The sequence below is a fragment of the Salmo salar genome, chromosome ssa11 (assembly GCF_905237065.1).
Source record: "Salmo salar chromosome ssa11, Ssal_v3.1, whole genome shotgun sequence".
Lineage (NCBI taxonomy): Eukaryota > Metazoa > Chordata > Actinopteri > Salmoniformes > Salmonidae > Salmo > Salmo salar.
The window spans coordinates 104,016,918-104,034,939 of NC_059452.1; the positions used below are offsets into that span (position 1 = coordinate 104,016,918).

Genomic DNA, 18,022 nt, shown 5'->3' on the forward strand with positions numbered 1-18,022 from the left:
GGACAGTGTTTAGGGCCCTAAAGTGTTCATCTGCCTTGTGCCAAAAGGTTAGTGGACAGTGTTTAGGGCCCTAAAGTGTTCATCTGCCTTGTGCCAAAAGGTTAGTGGACAGTGTTTAGGGCCCTAAAGTGTTCATCTGCCTTGGGCCAAAAGGTTAGTGGACAGTGTTTAGGGCCTTAAAGTGTTCATCTGCCTTGTGCCAAAAGGTTAGTGGACAGTGTTTAGGGCCTTAAAGTGTTCATCTGCCTTGGGCCAAAAGGTTAGTGGACAGTGTTTAGGGCCCTAAAATGTTCATCTGCCTTGTGCCAAAAGGTTAGTGGACAGTGTTTAGGGCCCTAAAGTGTTCATCTGCCTTGGGCCAAAAGGTTAGTGGACAGTGTTTAGGGCCCTAAAGTGTTCATCTGCATCGCCAAAAGGTTAGTGGACAGTGTTTAGGGCCCTAAAGTGTTCATCTGCATCGCCAAAAGGTGAGTGGACAGTGTTTAGGGCCCTAAAGTGTTCATCTGCATCGCCAAAAGGTTAGTGGACAGTGTTTAGGGCCCTAAAGTGTTCATCTGCATCGCCAAAAGGTTAGTGGACAGTGTTTAGGGCCCTAAAGTGTTCATCTGCATCGCCAAAAGGTTAGTGGACAGTGTTTAGGGCCCTAAAGTGTTCATCTGCATCGCCAAAAGGTTAGTGGACAGTGTTTAGGGCCCTAAAGTGTTCACCTGCATTGACAAAAGGTTAGTGGACAGTGTTTAGGGCCCTAAAGTGTTCATCTGCATCGCCAAAAGGTTAGTGGACAGTGTTTAGGGCCTTAAAGTGTTCATCTGCATCGCCAAAAGGTGAGTGGACAGTGTTTAGGGCCTTAAAGTGTTCATCTGCATCGCCAAAAGGTTAGTGGACAGTGTTTAGGGCCTTAAAGTGTTCATCTGCATCGCCAAAAGGTGAGTGGACAGTGTTTAGGGCCCTAAAGTGTTCATCTGCCTTGGGACAAAAGGTGAGTGGACAGTGTTTAGGGCCCTAAAGTGTTCATCTGCATCGCCAAAAGGTGAGTGGACAGTGTTTAGGGCCCTAAAGTGTTCATCTGCATCGCCAAAAGGTTAGTGGACAGTGTTTAGGGCCCTAAAGTGTTCATCTGCATCGCCAAAAGGTGAGTGGACAGTGTTTAGGGCCCTAAAGTGTTCATCTGCATCGCCAAAAGGTTAGTGGACAGTGTTTAGGGCCCTAAAGTGTTCATCTGCATCGCCAAAAGGTTAGTGGACAGTGTTTAGGGCCCTAAAGTGTTCATCTGCATCGCCAAAAGGTTAGTGGACAGTGTTTAGGGCCCTAAAGTGTTCACCTGCATTGACAAAAGGTTAGTGGACAGTGTTTAGGGCCCTAAAGTGTTCATCTGCATCGCCAAAAGGTTAGTGGACAGTGTTTAGGGCCTTAAAGTGTTCATCTGCATCGCCAAAAGGTGAGTGGACAGTGTTTAGGGCCTTAAAGTGTTCATCTGCATCGCCAAAAGGTTAGTGGACAGTGTTTAGGGCCTTAAAGTGTTCATCTGCATCGCCAAAAGGTGAGTGGACAGTGTTTAGGGCCCTAAAGTGTTCATCTGCCTTGGGACAAAAGGTGAGTGGACAGTGTTTAGGGCCCTAAAGTGTTCATCTGCATCGCCAAAAGGTGAGTGGACAGTGTTTAGGGCCCTAAAGTGTTCATCTGCATCGCCAAAAGGTTAGTGGACAGTGTTTAGGGCCCTAAAGTGTTCATCTGCATCGCCAAAAGGTGAGTGGACAGTGTTTAGGGCCCTAAAGTGTTCATCTGCATCGCCAAAAGGTGAGTGGACAGTGTTTAGGGCCCTAAAGTGTTCATCTGCATCGCCAAAAGGTGAGTGGACAGTGTTTAGGGCCCTAAAGTGTTCATCTGCATCGCCAAAAGGTTAGTGGACAGTGTTTAGGGCCCTAAAGTGTTCATCTGCATCGCCAAAAGGTTAGTGGACAGTGTTTAGGGCCCTAAAGTGTTCATCTGCATCGCCAAAAGGTGAGTGGACAGTGTTTAGGGCCTTAAAGTGTTCATCTGCCTTGTGCCAAAAGGTTAGTGGACAGTGTTTAGGGCCCTAAAGTGTTCATCTGCCTTGTGCCAAAAGGTTAGTGGACAGTGTTTAGGGCCCTAAAGTGTTCATCTGCATCGCCAAAAGGTTAGTGGACAGTGTTTAGGGCCCTAAAGTGTTCATCTGCATCGACAAAAGGTTAGTGGACAGTGTTTAGGGCCCTAAAGTGTTCATCTGCCTTGGGCCAAAAGGTTAGTGGACAGTGTTTAGGGCCCTAAAGTGTTCATCTGCCTTGGGCCAAAAGGTGAGTGGACAGTGTTTAGGGCCCTAAAGTGTTCATCTGCCTTGGGACAAAAGGTGAGTGGACAGTGTTTAGGGCCCTAAAGTGTTCATCTGCATCGCCAAAAGGTGAGTGGACAGTGTTTAGGGCCCTAAAGTGTTCATCTGCATCGCCAAAAGGTTAGTGGACAGTGTTTAGGGCCCTAAAGTGTTCATCTGCATCGCCAAAAGGTGAGTGGACAGTGTTTAGGGCCCTAAAGTGTTCATCTGCATCGCCAAAAGGTGAGTGGACATTGTTTAGGGCCTTAAAGTGTTCATCTGCCTTGGGCCAAAAGGTGAGTGGACAGTGTTTAGGGCCTTAAAGTGTTCATCTGCCTTGGGCCAAAAGGTTAGTGGACAGTGTTTAGGGCCTTAAAGTGTTCATCTGCCTTGGGCCAAAAGGTGAGTGGACAGTGTTTAGGGCCCTAAAGTGTTCATCTGCCTTGGGCCAAAAGGTTAGTGGACAGTGTTTAGGGCCCTAAAGTGTTCATCTGCCTTGGGCCAAAAGGTTAGTGGACAGTGTTTAGGGCCTTAAAGTGTTCATCTGCCTTGGGCCAAAAGGTGAGTGGACAGTGTTTAGGGCCCTAAAGTGTTCATCTGCCTTGGGCCAAAAGGTGAGTGGACAGTGTTTAGGGCCCTAAAGTGTTCATCTGCCTTGGGCCAAAAGGTTAGTGGACAGTGTTTAGGGCCCTAAAGTGTTCATCTGCCTTGGGCCAAAAGGTTAGTGGACAGTGTTTAGGGCCCTAAAGTGTTCATCTGCCTTGTGCCAAAAGGTTAGTGGACAGTGTTTAGGGCCTTAAAGTGTTCATCTGCCTTGGGCCAAAAGGTTAGTGGACAGTGTTTAGGGCCCTAAAGTGTTCATCTGCCTTGTGCCAAAAGGTTAGTGGACAGTGTTTAGGGCCTTAAAGTGTTCATCTGCATCGCCAAAAGGTTAGTGGACAGTGTTTAGGGCCCTAAAGTGTTCATCTGCATCGCCAAAAGGTTAGTGGACAGTGTTTAGGGCCCTAAAGTGTTCATCTGCCTTGGGCCAAAAGGTTAGTGGACAGTGTTTAGGGCCCTAAAGTGTTCATCTGCCTTGTGCCAAAAGGTTAGTGGACAGTGTTTAGGGCCTTAAAGTGTTCATCTGCATCGCCAAAAGGTTAGTGGACAGTGTTTAGGGCCCTAAAGTGTTCATCTGCATCGCCAAAAGGTTAGTGGACAGTGTTTAGGGCCTTAATTAAAGTGTTCATCTGCCTTGGGCCAAAAGGTTAGTGGACAGTGTTTAGGGCCCTAAAGTGTTCATCTGCCTTGGGCCAAAAGGTTAGTGGACAGTGTTTAGGGCCCTAAAGTGTTCATCTGCCTTGTGCCAAAAGGTTAGTGGACAGTGTTTAGGGCCCTAAAGTGTTCATCTGCCTTGGGCCAAAAGGTTAGTGGACAGTGTTTAGGGCCTTAAAGTGTTCATCTGCCTTGTGCCAAAAGGTTAGTGGACAGTGTTATGGGCCTTAAAGTGTTCATCTGCCTTGGGCCAAAAGGTTAGTGGACAGTGTTTAGGGCCCTAAAATGTTCATCTGCCTTGGGCCAAAAGGTTAGTGGACAGTGTTTAGGGCCCTAAAGTGTTCATCTGCCTTGGGCCAAAAGGTTAGTGGACAGTGTTTAGGGCCTTAAAGTGTTCATCTGCCTTGGGCCAAAAGGTTAGTGGACAGTGTTTAGGGCCTTAAAGTGTTCATCTGCCTTGTGCCAAAAGGTTAGTGGACAGTGTTTAGGGCCCTAAAGTGTTCATCTGCCTTGTGCCAAAAGGTTAGTGGACAGTGTTTAGGGCCCTAAAGTGTTCATCTGCCTTGTGCCAAAAGGTTAGTGGACAGTGTTTAGGGCCCTAAAGTGTTCATCTGCCTTGTGCAAAAAGGTTAGTGGACAGTGTTTAGGGCCCTAAAGTGTTCATCTGCCTTGGGCCAAAAGGTTAGTGGACAGTGTTTAGGGCCTTAAAGTGTTCATCTGCCTTGTGCCAAAAGGTTAGTGGACAGTGTTTAGGGCCTTAAAGTGTTCATCTGCCTTGGGCCAAAAGGTTAGTGGACAGTGTTTAGGGCCCTAAAGTGTTCATCTGCCTTGGGCCAAAAGGTTAGTGGACAGTGTTTAGGGCCTTAAAGTGTTCATCTGCCTTGGGCCAAAAGGTTAGTGGACAGTGTTTAGGGCCTTAAAGTGTTCATCTGCCTTGTGCCAAAAGGTTAGTGGACAGTGTTTAGGGCCCTAAAGTGTTCATCTGCCTTGTGCCAAAAGGTTAGTGGACAGTGTTTAGGGCCCTAAAGTGTTCATCTGCCTTGGGCCAAAAGGTTAGTGGACAGTGTTTAGGGCCTTAAAGTGTTCATCTGCCTTGTGCCAAAAGGTTAGTGGACAGTGTTTAGGGCCTTAAAGTGTTCATCTGCCTTGGGCCAAAAGGTTAGTGGACAGTGTTTAGGGCCCTAAAATGTTCATCTGCCTTGTGCCAAAAGGTTAGTGGACAGTGTTTAGGGCCCTAAAGTGTTCATCTGCCTTGGGCCAAAAGGTTAGTGGACAGTGTTTAGGGCCCTAAAGTGTTCATCTGCCTTGTGCCAAAAGGTTAGTGGACAGTGTTTAGGGCCCTAAAATGTTCATCTGCCTTGTGCCAAAAGGTTAGTGGACAGTGTTTAGGGCCCTAAAGTGTTCATCTGCCTTGGGACAAAAGGTTAGTGGACAGTGTTTAGGGCCCTAAAATGTTCATCTGCCTTGTGCCAAAAGGTTAGTGGACAGTGTTTAGGGCCCTAAAGTGTTCATCTGCCTTGGGCCAAAAGGTTAGTGGACAGTGTTTAGGGCCCTAAAATGTTCATCTGCCTTGTGCCAAAAGGTTAGTGGACAGTGTTTAGGGCCCTAAAGTGTTCATCTGCCTTGGGCCAAAAGGTTAGTGGACAGTGTTTAGGGCCCTAAAATGTTCATCTGCCTTGTGCCAAAAGGTTAGTGGACAGTGTTTAGGGCCCTAAAGTGTTCATCTGCCTTGGGCCAAAAGGTTAGTGGACAGTGTTTAGGGCCCTAAAGTGTTCATCTGCCTTGTGCCAAAAGGTTAGTGGACAGTGTTTAGGGCCCTAAAATGTTCATCTGCCTTGTGCCAAAAGGTTAGTGGACAGTGTTTAGGGCCCTAAAGTGTTCATCTGCCTTGTGCCAAAAGGTTAGTGGACAGTGTTTAGGGCCCTAAAGTGTTCATCTGCCTTGGGACAAAAGGTTAGTGGACAGTGTTTAGGGCCCTAAAGTGTTCATCTGCCTTGTGCCAAAAGGTTAGTGGACAGTGTTTAGGGCCCTAAAGTGTTCATCTGCCTTGGGACAAAAGGTTAGTGGACAGTGTTTAGGGCCCTAAAGTGTTCATCTGCCTTGTGCCAAAAGGTTAGTGGACAGTGTTTAGGGCCCTAAAGTGTTCATCTGCCTTGGGACAAAAGGTTAGTGGACAGTGTTTAGGGCCCTAAAATGTTCATCTGCCTTGGGCCAAAAGGTTAGTGGACAGTGTTTAGGGCCCTAAAATGTTCATCTGCCTTGTGCCAAAAGGTTAGTGGACAGTGTTTAGGGCCCTAAAGTGTTCATCTGCCTTGGGCCAAAAGGTTAGTGGACAGTGTTTAGGGCCCTAAAGTGTTCATCTGCCTTGTGCCAAAAGGTTAGTGGACAGTGTTTAGGGCCCTAAAATGTTCATCTGCCTTGTGCCAAAAGGTTAGTGGACAGTGTTTAGGGCCCTAAAGTGTTCATCTGCCTTGTGCCAAAAGGTTAGTGGACAGTGTTTAGGGCCCTAAAGTGTTCATCTGCCTTGGGACAAAAGGTTAGTGGACAGTGTTTAGGGCCCTAAAGTGTTCATCTGCCTTGTGCCAAAAGGTTAGTGGACAGCCCATGCCAAATGTATCATGTACCCAGTGTTAGTTTGGAATGTGCCATTCTGCCTTGTTGTCACGTGTCTATTAGTTTGGGTAGTGTGTGTATTTAAGAGGGGTGGGTAGGTATACTGAAAGGAAAGGGAGATACCCATAATCATTTCAGTTTAAGGGGAAAATTACCACTGCTACGTCCTGACAATGTTTATGAGGTTACTGCTTATGTGTGAGGAACATGTCTCAAGATTCATTTAAAATGTCGAGACCAGAATAAGGGGAGGGGTATGTGGCATAGAGGTGCTATAGTCATGTCTCTCTCCACTATTACAGACTCCCGCCAGTTCGTTGCGCACTATTTGTTTCATTGTGTCAATTGTTATCAAAGCCCCGTGAAATACACAGTACCAGTCAAAAGTTTGGACACACCTACTCATTCCAGGATTTTTCTTTATTTTTACTATTTTCTACATTGTAGAATAATAGTGAAGACATCAAAACTATGAAATAACACATATGGAATCATGCAGTAAACAAATACAAATCTATTTTAGATTCTTCAAAGTAGCCACCCTTTGCCTTGATGACAGCTTTGCACATTCTTGGTCTTCTCTCAACCAGCTTCACCTGGAATGCTTTTCCAACAGATTTTTTTTGTTTGTCCAAACTTTTGACTGGTAACTGTATATTCATCAGTGAAGTTACTGTTAATCCCAACATATTCCTCCATTAATTTAGAATGTTTGGTTATGGAAATGTAGGTAATTCATTAAGTATAATATACGTTTATACCATTCTCATTCTCGAAGTGGAAACGTTGTTTAGAGATCTTACAAACTGCACAAAAGCATGTGATGAAGAACGTTTGGTTTATTTAATTGTATTTACCAGTTTACTGGCAGTTTGCTGTCAATTAACTGTCAAAGTTCTCTGTCATGTTTAATGTTGTTGGGGCGGCAGGGTAGTCTAGTGGTTAGAGTGTAGAGGCGGCAGGGTAGTCTAGTGGTTAGAGTGTAGAGGCGGCAGGTAGCCTAGTGGTTAGAGTGTAGAGGCGGCAGGGTAGTCTAGTGGTTAGAGTGTAGAGGCGGCAGGGTAGTCTAGTGGTTAGAGTGTAGAGGCGGCAGGGTAGTCTAGTGGTTAGAGTGTAGAGGCGGCAGGTAGCCTAGTGGTTAGAGTGTAGAGGCGGCAGGGTAGTCTAGTGGTTAGAGTGTAGAGGCGGCAGGGTAGTCTAGTGGTTAGAGTGTAGAGGCGGCAGGGTAGTCTAGTGGTTAGAGTGTATAGGCGGCAGGGTAGTCTAGTGGTTAGAGTGTAGAGGCGGCAGGGTAGCCTAGTGGTTAGAGTGTAGAGGCGGCAGGTAGTCTAGTGGTTAGAGTGTAGGGGCGGCAGGGTAGTCTAGTGGTTAGAGTGTAGAGGCGGCAGGGTAGTCTAGTGGTTAGAGTGTAGAGGCGGCAGGGTAGTCTAGTGGTTAGAGTGTAGAGGCGGCAGGTAGCCTAGTGGTTAGAGTGTAGAGGCGGCAGGGTAGCCTAGTGGTTAGAGTGTAGAGGCGGCAGGGTAGTCTAGTGGTTAGAGTGTAGAGGCGGCAGGGTAGTCTAGTGGTTAGAGTGTAGAGGCGGCAGGTAGCCTAGTGGTTAGAGTGTAGAGGCGGCAGGGTAGTCTAGTGGTTAGAGTGTAGAGGCGGCAGGGTAGTCTAGTGGTTAGAGTGTAGAGGCGGCAGGGTAGTCTAGTGGTTAGAGTGTAGAGGCGGCAGGGTAGTCTAGTGGTTAGAGTGTAGAGGCGGCAGGGTAGTCTAGTGGTTAGAGTGTAGAGGCGGCAGGTAGCCTAGTGGTTAGAGTGTAGGGGCGGCAGGGTAGTCTAGTGGTTAGAGTGTAGAGGCGGCAGGGTAGTCTAGTGGTTAGAGTGTAGAGGCGGCAGGGTAGTCTAGTGGTTAGAGTGTAGAGGCGGCAGGTAGCCTAGTGGTTAGAGTGTAGAGGCGGCAGGGTAGTCTAGTGGTTAGAGTGTAGAGGCGGCAGGGTAGTCTAGTGGTTAGAGTGTAGAGGCGGCAGGGTAGTCTAGTGGTTAGAGTGTAGAGGCGGCAGGTAGCCTAGTGGTTAGAGTGTAGAGGCGGCAGGGTAGTCTAGTGGTTAGAGTGTTGAGGCGGCAGGTAGCCTAGTGGTTAGAGTGTATAGGCGGCAGGGTAGTCTAGTGGTTAGAGTGTAGAGGCGGCAGGTAGCCTAGTGGTTAGAGTGTAGAGGCGGCAGGTAGCCTAGTGGTTAGAGTGTAGAGGCGGCAGGTAGCCTAGTGGTTAGAGTGTAGAGGCGGCAGGGTAGCCTAGTGGTTAGAGTGTAGAGGTGGCGGGGTAGCCTAGTGGTTAGAGTGTAGAGGCGGCAGGTAGCCTAGTGGTTAGAGTGTAAAGGCGGCAGGGTAGCCTAGTGGTTAGAGTGTAGGGTGGCAGGTAGCCTAGTGGTTAGTGTGTAGAGGCGGCAGGTAGCCTAGTGGTTAGAGTGTAGAGGCGGCAGGGTAGCCTAGTGGTTAGAGTGTAGAGGCGGCAGGGTAGCCTAGTGGTTAGAGTGTAGAGGCGGCAGGGTAGCCTAGTAGTTAGAGTGTAGAGGCGGCAGGGTAGCCTAGTGGTTAGAGTGTAGAGGCGGCAGGGTAGCCTAGTGGTTAGAGTGTATAGGCGGCAGGGTAGCCTAGTGGTTAGAGTGTAGAGGTGGCAGGTAGCCTAGTGGTTAGAGTGTAGAGGCGGCAGGTAGCCTAGTGGTTAGAGTGTAGGGGCGGCAGGGTAGTCTAGTGGTTAGAGTGTAGGGGCGGCAGGGTAGTCTAGTGGTTAGAGTGTAGAGGAGTCAGGGTAGTCTAGTGGTTAAAGTGGAGATGTGGCAGGTAGCCTAGTGGTTAGAGTGGAGAGGTGGCAGGTAGCCTAGTGGTTAGAGTGGAGGGGCTGCAGGTAGCCTAGTGGTTAGAGTGTAGAGGTGGCAGGGTAGTCTAGTGGTTAGAGTGTAGAGGTGGCAGGGTAGTCTAGTGGTTAGAGTGGAGGGGCGGCAGGTAGTCTAGTGGTTAGAGTGTAGAGGCGGCGGGTAGTCTAGTGGTTAGAGTGGAGGGGCGGCAGGTAGTCTAGTGGTTAGAGTGTAGGGGCGGCAGGGTAGCCTAGTGGTTAGAGTGTAGAGGCGGCGGGTAGTCTAGTCGTTAGAGTGGAGGGGCGGCAGGTAGTCTAGTGGTTAGAGCGTTGAACTAGTAACAGAAAGGTTGCAAGATCGAATCCCTGAGCTGACAAGGTGTCACGTCCTGGCCAGTATAAGGGTTAATTGGTATTGTAGTTTGGTCAGGACGTGGCAGAGGGTATTTGTTTTGTGGTTCAGGGTGGTGTTTTTGTAGTAAGGGCATTTGATTTAGTATTCCGGGGTTTTTGGGCACTGTTTGAGATTCACGTATTTCTATGTTGATCTAGTTAGTTGTATGTCTATGTTTGGTTAATTGGGGTGGACTTCCAATTGAAGGCAGCTGTGTGGTGTTGCCTTTGATTGGAAGTCCTATATTAGTTGGGTGTGTTTGTCTGTTTAATTGTGGGAGATTGTTCCGTGTTTAGTGTGTGTAAACATAACAGGACTGTCAGTGTATCGTGCGTTCGTTTTTGTTATTTTGTATGTTCGTTTTGGAATTTATTAAAAGTTCAAAATGAACCCTCAACTCTGCTGCATATTGGTCCTCATTTTCCGATGATGATTTCGCCATATCGTCCTCCGACGAAGAAATCCCTGACACAAGGTAAAAATCTGTGTTTCTGCTCCTGAACAAGGCAGTTAACCCACTGTTCCTAGGCCGTCATTGAAAATAAGAATTTATTCTTAACTGACTCGCCTAGTTAAATAAAGGTTAAAAAAATAAATAACAAAATGTTGTGTGCATACAGTAGATATACTTGGCCTGTGCTCCAAGAATAGGTAGAATAGGTAGAGTAGGTAGAGTGCCAAATGTATTTTAGTGCCCGTTTGGGGATGTTGTAGTTAGTTCACTTTTGGGTAACTCAAGGGGAGGCTGTATTTGAGGTTGGTAGAACCCCACCTTTTGGGTAACTCAAGGGGAGGCTGTATTTCAGGTTGGTAGAAGCCCACCTTTTGGGTAACTCAAGGGGAGGCTGTATCTGAGGTTGGTAGAACACTGTGCTTTATTTGTTGAGACTGATGAGAGGCTTTTTCTTTTGAATGCTGATATTTTGAAGTCAGAACCTTTGTGTGTGTATATATATTTATAAATATCACTGTCATCTTTGAAACACCAGTGCTGTGTAAATAAATCCCTACACTCATTTGCATATCTACCTGCCTGCCTCCTGCTGAATATTTGTCCTTACAACTGCTAGCAGGCCCCGATTTTTAGCTGAGATAGACTACAGATTTCAAACCAACCTGTCACTTCAAAAGCACTCAATGATCTCGGACTCTCGAGATTCAAACTTTATGTTTATTGTGGCATAGCGTGATAGAAGCTGATTTTTATGTAATTGTAATGCAAGAACCCCCTAAAAAATGTACAAATAAATAAAGTAAAATGTAGCCTCCTTTGTCGCTTTATCCTGGTTTTTATAATAGACAGTAGCATCAAGTTATTGTGAGTGTGTGTCAATCAATCAATCAAATTGGAGTCCCAAGAGCACTTCACCTTTTCTATATGGTTTGTATAGAGCTTGATACCCGATAGCCTAAACTCTCACAATGTCACCCTACACTAGTTTTATGTAATACAGAGTTTTCTTAAAAATAATGTTTTCCTGTGTCTGTGTAGGTATGTGCCAGCCTCGTAAGGTGGGCACGGTGGGCGCTGGGCCCTTCTCTGCCAAGCTACGCTACACCGGCACAGAGGACCCAGACCACCCCAACCTCATTAAACTCACTGTTACCGTGCCACACATCGATGGTAAGAACGCACACACACACACACAACCCCATGCAAGATAAAAAACAGTAACCATAAACTGTCCTTCCTCTCTTTCTCTGTCTCTCTCTCTCTCTGTCTCCTTCTCTCTCTCTCTCTCTCTCTCTCTCTCTCTCTGTCTCTCTCTCTGTCTCTCTCTCTGTCTCTCTCTCAGGCATGCTACCGGTCATCTCAACCCGTCCTCTGTCTAACATGGAGCTCACCCTCAGCCCTGACGGTACGCGTGTTGGCAACCACCTCTGCTCCAACCTGCTGGACTACAGCGAGGTCACCACGGGTCACGGGTTTATCACCGCAGAGAGTGTGGGCGACACCTCCCCCTACCAGTACAGCACCCCAATGCGGGGGGACAACACATTACGTTTCTATAAGAACCTCAACCTAGAGGCCTGTCTATGGGGGTTCACCAGCTATTATAACATGTCTGAACTACTCACCGACTGTGGAGGGACCATCAGGACAGACGGACAGGTGAGAGGGGGAAGGGGGGTGTGTGTGTCTGTGTGTGTGTATGGTGTGTGTTTTTATGTGCATGCACATCTGTTGTGTGTGTGTGTCTTTGTGTGGGTTCACCTGTAGTATGTAGTTGAACTATTCCCCTCTCAGTGCTCCAGTTACAGACTGCTGTTATTGGTCCTGGAGGAGTCTGACCCCTCTCCATCTCCCCCTCTCTCTCTCCATTCAATTCAAGGGAAATATACTTGTACATTGCCAAAGCAAGTGAAGTAGATAATCAACAAAAGTTTCTCTTTCTGGCTCTCCTGTCCTGCACTCAGCCTTTGATCTCTGGGTAATTGGAACGTACGTGTGTGTGTCTGTCTGTGTGTGTCTGTCTGTGTGTGTCTGTCTGTGTGTGTCTGTCTGTGTGTGTGTGTGTGTGTGTGTGGGGAAAGGCTCTACTATCCGTTAACAACATCCACTAACACAGCAGCAGATTTCTGACCTCTGCTCCCTATAAAAAGTAAGAGAACGTTGTTGTTCATCTGAAGTTGTAACGATGTAAGTTCAGAGAGTGTTTTTAATAAATTAACATAATACAAACCAAGAACCTCGAACAGCACACAGACATGAAACAATAACGCCTGGGGATGGAACCAAAGGGAGAGACGTGTGTGTGTATATAGGGCAGGTAGTCAAGGAGGTGATGGAGTCCAGGTGAGTTTGAGGATGCGCAGGTCCGCGTAACGATGGTGACAGGTGTACGCCATAACGAGCAGCGTGGTGACCTAGAGGCCGGAGAGGGAGCACACGTGACAGAAAGGCTTTTACCGATTGGAATGATTGAAAATTACACTTTGGTTCGTTCAACCTGTTATAATAAATGTGTCTGAAATCAAATAACAAATTTGACTGATCGATGTGATTTTTTTAAATTTTTAATTGAATGAAAGCTTCTAAATTGCATATTGAAAAACGGTGGGGGAAATGTAGCAGCGGCTGCCTATCAGAAGAGTTGGAGGCGTGGCTTATCGGGGGCGTGGCTTAACGGTTGATATTTCCGTCAAAGTGAATGTCGTCATTTAGTTCTAAAGTTGTATACAACAAGCTTTTTGAATTTGCTGAGGTGTAACTGATACACTGTAGAAAAAGACTGTTGTTCATTTGAGGTACTTTTACTCATTGGTGTAGCTGGTTGTTCATTTAACATATTCAATTTGTCTGAGCTCAAATAATGTTCAATTGAGTGGACCTTTCTACATTCCTTTCAACACGTCAAGAACATGCCGCGATGGAGAAGTGTAGCGTCGGCAGCCTATCAGAAGAGGGGATTGTGGCTTATTTAGGTCATGGCTTTCATGTAAATTATTTTTAGAAGAAACATTTGGATACATAAATGTGAAAGTCAGTTTGGAGTCATTATTTCATGTAACTGAACCACTGTAATTTCGTGCTGGAGACATTAAAAGGCCACAATTTTTTTTTGCAGTTTTGTCACCCAACAAAATGTCACAGATGTCTCAAGAATTTGCATGCTGACTGCAGCAATGCCAACCAGAGCAGTTGCCAGAGAATTTAATGTTCATTTCTCTACCATAAGACGCTTGCAGCGTTGTTTTTAGAGAATTTGGCAGTACATCCAACCGGCCTCACAACCGCAGACCACCTGTAACCACGTCAGCCCAGGACCTCCACATCCTGCTTCTTCACCTGCGGGAACGTCTGTGACCAGCCACCCTGACAGCTGATGAAACTGTGGGTTTGCACAACCAAAGAATTTCTGTACAAATGGTCAGAAACCGTCTCAGCAAAGCTCATGTAGCCAAATGTGGATTTCTTCACAATGTAAGCCTTAACCAGGGTTCTAAGTATCACATGGAATTATCAAAGTATTAGTGCAGATTCTAGACAGGCAGTGGATAAGTGAAAGTGTGCATGGTGAATACAACAGGGTCTTGACCTGTCTGCAGTTCGGCGTCGTAACCGACATCAGTGGGCAAATGGTCACCGTGATGTGATCCTGAGGCCCGTTGTCGTGCCATTCATTCGCCGCCATCACCTCATGCTTCAGCATGATTATGTACGGGCCCCATGTCGCAAGGATCTGGACACAATTCCTGGAAGCTGAAAATGTTCCTTCTATGGCCTGCATACTCACCAGACATGTCACCCATTGACCATGTTTGGGATGCTCTGGATCAACGTGTTTTCAACAGCGTGTTTCAGTTCCCGCCAATATCCAGCAACTTCACACAGCCATTGAAGAGGAGTGGGACAACATTCCACAGGCCACCATCAACAGCCTGATCAAGGAGATGTCAATCAAAAGATTTGGCATGGGTCCCCAGATCCTTAAAATGTTCTACAGCGGCACCATCGAGAGCATCCTGACGAGTTGCATCACCACCTGGTATGGCAACTGCTCGGCATCAGACCGCAAGGCACTGCAGAGGGTAGTGCGTACGGCCCAGTACATCACTGGGGCCAAGCTTCCTGACATCCAGGACCTCTATACCAGGCGGTGTCAGAGGAAGGACCTAAGAATGGTCAAAGACTCCAGCCACCCAAGTCATAGACTGTTCTCTCTGCTACCGCACAGCAAGCCATAAGACTGCTGAACAATGAATCAACTGAAAACCTGGACTATTTACATTGACCCCCCCGTTTGTTTTTACACTGCTGCTACTCACTGTTTATTATCTATGCATAGTCACTTTACAAATTACTAACCTGTACCCCCCGCACATTGACTCGGTACTGGTACCCCCTGTATATAGCCGCTTTATTGTTATGTAATTTTCTTGATACTTTTTGATTTTATACATATTTTTTACTTTAGTTTATTTAGTAAATATTTTCATAACTCTATTTCTTGAATTGCATTGTTGATTAAGGGCTTGTAAGTAAGCATTTCACTGTAATACCTGTTGTATTCGGCACATGTGACAAATCCGATTTGATATCTGTAATCCCAGTCATGTGAAAGCCATAGATTCGGGCCTAATGAATTTATTTAAATTGATTGATTTCCTTATGTGAACAGTAACTCAGTAAAAGAAAAAATAATTGTTGCATGTTGTGATTATTTTTGTTCAGTGTAGTTTCCAAAGTGAAAAATCAACGGAACAAGATTATTTTTTTTTTTTTAAAGGGTTGTATTTACAGGGAATATAAGATTTGGTTTCAAATTAGGAATCTGTAACCCAGTTGAAGTAATATAGATAGGTAGTTCCAGTGGAAAAGTGAAACATCTATTTGGAGGAAGATTGTAATTTTTGGGGGTGTTTACAGGAAATTCATTTTAATTTCTAATTCATTAGGTTTGAAGCGACCTAAACAAATTCTCATAGAAATGTGAGTTATAGATATGTCATTCTCATTGAAAGCAAGTCTAAAAAGATGTAGGTATGTTCTAAGTGCTCTATTTCTATGCTTCCCATTCTTAAGTTGTTGTTTTTGTATCTTGTACTTTCGGTTTTGTACACCAGGTTCAAACAGCTGAAAATACAATATTTTTTGTTATTAAAAATATATATTTCACAGCAGTTTAGATGGTACAATGATTCTCTACACTACACTTGGTTGTTTTGTCACATAAACTGAAATTAGGCAAACTATTTCAATTTTAGCAACCGGGAAATGGCAGAGTGATTTTTGCATATTGCTCCTTGAAAGGGGGGAAATTAAGTTGAGTGTTGTAAGAAATAGGTTGCACCAACTGTAAATATAGGTTCGATAATAATCAAATAAAACAGTTGGCATTGAATCTTTTATTTGGTTTCAACAAATGTAGTATTTCCCCTTGAGAGATCGTAACTCATTTACTTTTTTTAGGTTGATCCATGTTTTACAGTGCAGAGCTGGTTCTATCGTGGTGTGTGTGTGTGTGTGTGTTTTTCCTACTCGTTAGTAAAAGGTAATATTCCAGCTACGGTGTTTTCTGATTTTAATTGACTATGCAAATGACGGAATGTGTGTGTTTCTCAAATGGCACTTTTTTTCCCCCCTATCGGCCCAGGTCAAAGTAGTGCACTATTTACATTTACATTTAAGTCATTTAGCAGACGCTCTTATCCAGAGCGACTTACAAATTGGTGCATTCACCTTATAATATCCAGTGGAACAACCACTTTACAATAGTGCATCTAAATCTTTTAAGGGGGGGGGTTAGAAGGATTACTTTATCCTATCCCAGGTATTCCTTGAAGAGGTGGGGTTTCAGGTGTCTCCGGAAGGTGGTGATTGACTCCGCTGTCCTGGCGTCGTGAGGGAGCTTGTTCCACCATTGGGGTGCCAGAGCAGCGAACAGTTTTGACTGGGCTGAGCGGGAACTGTGCTTCCTCAGAGGTAGGGAGGCGAGCAGGCCAGAGGTGGATGAACGGAGTGCCCTTGTTTGGGTGTAGGGAATAGGTTGCCACTTGGGACCAGTGTTTCATTAAAATCAGAAAAAGAACATGTCTTGAGACTGATAATTCCATTGTTCATGGGATAGAAATTAAACCTTTGTAACTGAAGATCCGTAGTTTTTTCACTCTAACATGCTGATCAGACCGGACACGTCGCGTGCGCGAGCGTTACAAAATACATTTAGAAATCCATGTTATTCAATTATTGCACCCACACTGCTCGTGCGCACCAACGAGCGTCTGCGTTGCCAAGGGCTAAAATAGAAGTCAGTTCTATTTCTGACGCAGATCGCGCTGCAAGTCCTGCCTCTCCCATCTCCTCATTGGTTTATAGAAGCAGGTACTCACGTGCCATCTCCTCATTGGTTATACCCACGTGGGTGATTGAAAGACCAACTGTTTTGCCAGTCATCGTGGTAATACTATGAAAGTGTAGATGCCAATCACGTATAAGTTCAAAGATGAAAAAGCCTGGAAGGAGGAGAGATGACTAGAAATGATTCAGTTGGCCGTTTTATGTGTGGATTAATTGTCGGAGTAGAGGACCTTGTGCATTTCAGGTAAAATAACAACTCAATGTTTAATTCCCAGGACAAATTAGCTAGCAACAGCAAGCTAGCTAAATAGGACAAATTAGCTAGCAAGTGCAAGCTAGCTAGCTAAATTGCCATACATGTTTAATGCTTTTCGACCTGTCCCCAAATTAATGTCATTGATTCAGAGTTTGTTTTGATATTTTAACCTGCGTGTCGTGATCGCGTTTTGTGTTGGGGTGGCAGGTAGCGTTTGGTGTGGGGGGACAAAATGCATTTAGGCACGATATACGCGTGCAGCCGGTTTGGGTTGCGTGTTTGAAAAAAAGGACGCTAACTAGAACCATACAGAGTTCTACGGTTTGTCCTCATAGACCAAATATTTTGATTTTATAAAGTATACTACTTTTTCCCACATTTTTGTTACGTTACAGCATCATTCTAAAATGGATTAAATAGTTTTTCCCCCTCATCAATCTAAACTCAATACCCCATAACGACGAAGCAAAAAACATTTTTTTTTTTTAATTGTTGCAAATGTATTAAATGTAGCAAACTGATGTCACATTTTACATTAGTATTCAGACCCTTTACTCAGTACTTTGTTGAAGCACCTTTGGCAGCGATTACAGCCTAGAGTCTTCTTGGGTATGATGCTACAAGCTTGGCACACCTGTATTTGGGGAGTTTCTCCCATTCTTCTCTGCAGATCCTCTCAAACTCTGTCAGGTTGAATGGGGAGTGTCCACTGCACTGCTATTTTCAGGTCTCTCCAGAGATGTTCAGTCGGGGACACGATATACCACAGATTACATTCTAGAATGGATTATTTCATTCTTTTTAACAGAATTACAGAAACTGTGATGAGCTGTTAAATAGGAGCCGTTTATCGGGGATGAACTGTTAAATAGGAGCCATTTCTCTAACTGATCGTGCCGTATTGTAATTACAAATTGAATTCCAGTAATAGGAAGTAGGTGGGGTTTATACACGTTATTCCTACAGGATGAGGAATTTGAGAGATGACTTGGAATAGCACTGCTGTTATGTGTGTGTCCGCTCACATTGCCACCGTTTCAGTTTTTTTAAAGGTAATTTTGGTTTTTGCTTGAGGGATATAACTTGGAGAAGACTAAGAATTACACTATAAATACAAAAGTATGTGGACACCCATTCTTATTAGTGGATTTGGCTATTTCAGCCACACACGTTGCTGACAGGTGTATAAAATCGAGCACCGAGACATATTGGGTAAAATGTCAGAGGAGACGAGGTTGTATATTAGTTTAGATATTTGGGCAAAAATGTCAGAGAAGACAAGGGAAAAGGTAGACAAGTTTTTCATAGATTTAATTTCCCTCCCCTAAGGTTCCATCGGAGGGGTTTGTCACAGGATGATGAATGTTAGCGATGTGAAGGGGCGAAAGGAACCTTCCTAAATGCACTGTGGGAATGCCTGGTTGTGCATCCCCCTATGGGACAAAGCTTTACAGTACATGGGAGATGGCCTTGGATCCCAGGTACTTACTGTATGTAGGTCACCAAGACTGTCTGCTGAGTGACAAGGCTGAAATA

At 45.3% G+C, this 18,022-nt stretch overlaps 1 protein-coding gene across 1 annotated transcript in view; it reads left to right on the forward strand.

Annotated features, from left to right (window-relative positions):
• frem2a (FRAS1 related extracellular matrix 2a) overlaps positions 1 to 18,022 on the forward strand; it is a 243,133-nt gene that overhangs the window by 204,366 nt on the left and 20,745 nt on the right. The window contains exons 17-18 of the mRNA XM_045690232.1: positions 10,921 to 11,052; positions 11,225 to 11,541. Of these exons, the coding sequence (XP_045546188.1) occupies positions 10,921 to 11,052; positions 11,225 to 11,541 (449 nt within the window). The remainder of the gene's footprint in view (positions 1 to 10,920; positions 11,053 to 11,224; positions 11,542 to 18,022) is intronic.